This window comes from Cibotium barometz, chromosome 35 (assembly GCF_041138505.1).
Source record: "Cibotium barometz isolate CiBa-2024 chromosome 35, ASM4113850v1, whole genome shotgun sequence".
In the NCBI taxonomy this organism is placed as follows: domain Eukaryota; kingdom Viridiplantae; phylum Streptophyta; class Polypodiopsida; order Cyatheales; family Cibotiaceae; genus Cibotium; species Cibotium barometz.
The window spans coordinates 9,976,385-9,981,812 of record NC_141080.1 but is presented as its reverse complement, the minus strand read 5'-3'; the positions used below and the strand labels follow the sequence as shown (position 1 = coordinate 9,981,812).

General features: G+C 38.7%; 1 protein-coding gene across 1 annotated transcript; it reads right to left on the bottom strand.

The window, feature by feature from the left end:
- Positions 1–2,387: 2,387 nt before the first annotated feature.
- Positions 2,388–3,005, bottom strand: LOC147618132 (uncharacterized). Its single transcript, XM_086775092.1, has one exon. The coding sequence runs from the start codon at positions 2,842–2,844 to the stop codon at positions 2,506–2,508; it is 339 nt and encodes a 112-aa protein (XP_086631218.1). The 5' UTR covers positions 2,845–3,005; the 3' UTR covers positions 2,388–2,505.
- Positions 3,006–5,428: the final 2,423 nt, after the last annotated feature.

Sequence of the window (5,428 nt, the reverse complement as noted above, 5' to 3'; positions counted from 1 at the left end):
TATTTTACATAGATTTTAGAGCTAGTAAATTATCCCTCTACAAACCAAACAATACATTTTTTTACTATTAAATAGCCCTTAACATATTGTATAGTTCTTTTGTAGCTCTATAAAGATAAAATCTCCTCTATTACAATCTTACATCTTCATAGGTAATTACTGTATATGCAACTTGGTCACCTGTCAAGCACAATTGAATTTCGTTGGTCATTGCATGTGAAGAAACATGTGGACTAATGACAAATTTATGAAGTTATGGGAACTTGCCTTACTTTCCCAAATAGGGACCTACAATGAGGAAAAAAAGAAATTTGATTAATTAATGAGGGAAACTTGGATAGCCTTTGTTAGTAAGGTTTCGCTAAACCTTACTAAGAGATTAAAAAAATTTAAACGTGGGAGCCATTAAGGATGTTGGAAACCTGTGCTTAATAGCCGCTTTGACCATTGCTCGAAGTAACCTCCTTATCTTTCATCTGTACTTGAGAGCTCCTTTTACCATTGCTTGAAGTAATCTCCTTCTCTCTCATCCATAATTGAGAACAGGCTGCCTGTTTCTCCCCGGGCCAGCAGTTCATCTTGGGGCAAGTGAAATTAGCATGATTCATGCATGATGCGTTAGACCCACAAACCCTCCCTCCCCCATGACAAGTACGAGGCCTTTCTACAGCAATGTTGTGCCCAAGTTGCCAACCACTATCTCCTTTCTGACAACCAAGACATGGATGCCATACACAAACGTCGTGTCTAGGATAATATGGATAGCTTCTGAGAAACAATCGAAATTATTATGGATTTTGAATCCATAATAATTTTCCTTAGGATTTTTTTAAATATCTATGGAGAGAGATTTCTCATAGTTGTAATTGTTTTGGAGATAGGAATTTTATGAGATAATAATTAATTAATCATAAAAAAGATTGGATACCCATATTAGTGGCATTAGATAATCCAAGTTGCATGGAAACATAGAACAACATCTTGCTCATATGATTCTATCTTCACATCGTCTATGAACCATTTGAATGTTTCAAGTACATTCAAGAACATAAAAGTCCAAGATCTTTACCAATATGGAAAGGCCAAAACTTTGTTGGAGTAGATTTTTTTCCCTAACCACTAACAAAAAAGACAAGCTTGGAGTATAACTAGCTTTCTTTAATTAAATTCCTTTGATTTGTAGTTTTTACAGCTTAAATTACGAAATTATCATCAAGTTTCTTAAACAGAAACTCAGATTCTAACCGGTTTTTTTAAGAGTTTCAATTGGTACAAAAATACATCCAATGCTAATTTCTTTTTTTTAGTACCATGTTGGACAAAGGACACTCACAAAAAAAGTTTAAAGTGAGTCCGTTTTATACCAATTGTAATTTTAACCCATGGCCTAGCTCTACTTATATCCGTCCACTACTTGTGTGAAAAGGGGGGACACCTCCGCCACAAGGTTAAGATATAAGCTCAACGCCTAGAGCTTATTCAATTTTTATTTTTATTGTTGTAACTTCTCGAATTGATGGGAGAACAAAAAAAAAAACCTTAAAATTTCAAGATTTAGCTATAATTAGGTTTAAGTATAAGAAAAATGCGTGTTGCTAGTCTCATTAATCTATGGAGGAGATTAGGATTCCTGCAAGAAGGCCCGAGTAAAATCGTTAATCAAACATTGCCAATGTAGGATCATGAAAACCCATAAGCTAGTACAAAGGTTTGATGCGGTAGCATAATCCATCCCAGAATGATTAATCCATCCCAAAGTAATTAAAAACGGTCATCACCACCATCATCACCTATAGAAATGCCCAAGTAGCACAAATTATCCTGGCCAACAGTTACGCCCATGCTAAATTAATGGATAAAAACATTAGGGCAAAATTATAGCAAAGTTGTGATTCAAAGTAGTATAAGTTGCCCCACATTAACACAACATATAAATTGCTCCATTGAATACTTATAAGGCTGAATTGATAACAGGAACTGCTACGTACAGGAATTAATAATTTTAGCACTTTCATGGTGAAGATTACCACCACCCACAAAGGAATTTCAAGCATGGACAGATTGTCCCCAACACTAAACCCCAAGCATAAGGTGTTCCATTGGGAATTATTAATGTTCTATAGATGAATCAAATCTAGGGCAAGCAAACCTTTGATGAGGGAGATGAACGGCATTTCCAGGTAGAATCCACAGTAAGCCCAAGAATGGGTTGTCCCATTAATCTATAGACAATTCACATTCATGGAAAAAACACTAAAGATTATGGGCATTACTCCTATCCTAAGTTAGATTGTCCCAGATTAATGAAACTCAAGAATGAATTATAATTTCAGATCTTGCAATGGCCAGATTAAAGGAAAACACGAGGGTGATGAGGAGGAGGACGATGATAAAACTAAGATTGAAATGACAATAATCCCAGATTAGCGAAATATTCCAAGGCCGAATTACAATCCCAATGATACTGGTAGAGCCAAATCAATGAGAAGAACATTAGGAGGATCGTTAGAGCCATTCGTAGCGCATTTGAATGCATTTGTTCTTCAACCAGAGCAGGCTCTTTTTGAAGGAGGCCTTGACTCTGGCCTCCACAGTGTAAGACTTGTAGGAGGCCACTCTCCGTCGTCTCTTCAACTCAGCGTCACTGAACCTGGAAGCCTTGGAGCCCTTAGATTTCGAAGCTCTCTTCGCATGGCAGCTGATATTATCCAAGGAGTAGGGCATCATCCTGCGAGGCGGATGGTAATGAGAAGAATAACCACTAGCAGCTGCACGAGACGCCGGTACTGCAGTGAAGCTTCGGCCTGTGACCCAGTCTATCTCCGCCCTTCTAGTTGCAGCCATTAATCTCGGCTTAGCTACGCCTTACTTATTGGATTAGAGGGACTGATTGCCTCATTAGTACGTACCAGAGACTCCGGTTAGTCCACACGAATGCGGATAATAACTGATTAATATACTGGATTGCTGTAATAGCTGTGTATTGGTAGGATGGGAAAGATGAATTATTGGAATTAGATACAGATGGGAACAAGAGGCTGGAGGGGGATTACTGACCGCAGCATGTCGATGGCATTTATGAAGCAGCAGGTGCTGGTTGGCAACATGAGAACTCAGAAGCGTGGCCCTTATTGAAAGCATCCAAGGCAGCTGACAATCCATAAGTTGGGGGTGACGATAACCTCGGGTGCTTTCACACCGGCGGCCGCCCTGCTACATGGTGTATTAGCCCAATGACGCAATGTGGGCTATTCCTAAGGCCGAGTTCTCACGCAGCTTAAGCGCAGCCTTGCCACAATAGTACTGAAAGAATTTCATTTCCTTGGAATGCGAGCACTCTGAGGGGGATAATTCTTTCTCCGATGCTCGTCCACCCAACCTCTACACTGGACATCACGGCTATCCCAGGTATGCCTCTTTCTGAATCTCGTCCTCTTTAGGTTCTACCACATGGCTCCCAGAGGGCATAAATCTCGTTCTCTGTCCGACGTTCCTTGTCTAAGGACGGCCGGCCCGAATCTCAAAATCACATGTCGAGTCTCATCATACACATGCATATCAATCAGTCATACATGCGCATATCAATTATTTATTTCAAAACAAAGCAATCATAATCATACATAACGTCTCACACTCATCTCTAGTCCATAATCTTTCAAGGCATGCATATTCAATTCAATCACAATCCTAATAACTGGTCTCTTTGGGATAGTAGTAGCTTCTAATCTATTTGGAATTAGAGAAAAGTCAAAACTACAGAGTTTTAGTTTAATGCTCTATAAAGCATGTCTTAGTGATGGTTCTCTAAAAATGAGTTTTAAGGTCTCTTTGAGAGCATTCAGAACGGTCAAAGTTGTGTTTTCAGCATAAAACTGTCAAAAACAGCCAAGTGCCCCACTTTGCACTCGAATAACTCTAAAACGAAAGGGATTTTCCTTTCTAGCATCTCATACACTCTTGTAGAGTTTTCTGTCGTCTAAAACTTTTGTCTTTATGTAAAAATATGATTCTAAATACATGGAAAGATAAATGCTTTGCAAACAACACCTAATGAAGGTTATGCCTAAAATCTAGTTACAAACTAGTCAAATATTCTATCTTCTAATTCTTTAACTCCAAAAGTGTTTATTCTATGAGTCGAACTAAGGCAATAAACAATAGCTCTTGGCAGGAAACCCCCCCAATCTTCTCCTCTTCTTGGGGTTTTTCCCCATCGTTGCCATGGTTACGCATGTCGTATGTTGACTCAGATTCTCCCATATACACGCTTATGAATTTATTTATTTAATCTCAAAAGAATTTAAATCAAAATAATAGAAGGAGTGTTTGTGTACTTCCCCGATATATTTGTTGATGTCTTGATTGATTGGGAATCCATGTCTACTCTCCAAAAGTTTTGGAAGAGCTGTTTGTAGATTTGGCAAGCCTCTCAGATCCGCTGTCAGGGGGGCTGCAACCTACAACAGCTATAACTTTGCGCATAGTTATCAGAAACTAGTCATGTGGGTACTTAAAATTACCAGAACATGTGTAGTCTACAACCCACCGCATGACTGCTCCAATTCTTGATTCCTGTCTCAAAAAGTCTGATAACTTTATTTGGAGTTACACCTGCACGCAATAATCCCTGTAAGAGCTCCTCTTCCTGCCTTGGGCTGGCTATTGAATTTATTTGATGTGTAGCCATCTTGTGACTGTACAACAAAATTATAAAATATTTTAAAAAGGAAAGAATCTCCTCGAGGTATCATAAAAATAAAAAATAATATGAGCCACCCAAGACCTACAGCATCCGTAATTAAGTGCTGACTGCCCAACCTATGCTCTCATACCAATTGTTATACCAATTGTTACGGTCCCATATTCTAACCATATCTTAATCGTACAACTTAATCTAAGAAAACATTAAACTCACTTAATCCTACTATTTCTACATAGCAATACAATCAAATGAATCTTCTCAAATAGCAAACAAGCATGCATGCCATAGTCATCACATAAGCAAAGAATCATGTAATCTCAAACAAACATTCACATAATATAAATCACTATCAATTAAGACATAGCATCTCAACAATCAATCATGTAATCTCAAACAAACATTCACATAATATAAATCAATTAAGACATAGCATCTCAACAATCAATCACAATGTATGTGTCTATCTCAAGATTCTATCATCATCACCATGCTGCTCGACAACATGGTTAGTCATAATGACCAAAATCCAGCCAATCTAGGGTTTTCTCTGATACCTGCCCACCTAACCTCCGCACTGGACATCGCGGCTATCCCACGTATGCCTCTTTCTGAATCTCGTCCTCTCTCGGTTCTACCACCACATGGCTCCGAGAGGGCATAAATCTCGTTCTATGTCCGGCGTTCCTTGTCTAAGGATGGCCAGCCCGAATCTCAAAATCTGATCAT

What these genes read in the sequence shown, in the direction of transcription:
- LOC147618132 (XM_086775092.1), bottom strand. Translation starts at nt 2,844, where the DNA reads ATGGCTGCAACTAGAAGGGCGGAGATAGACTGGGTCACAGGCCGAAGC.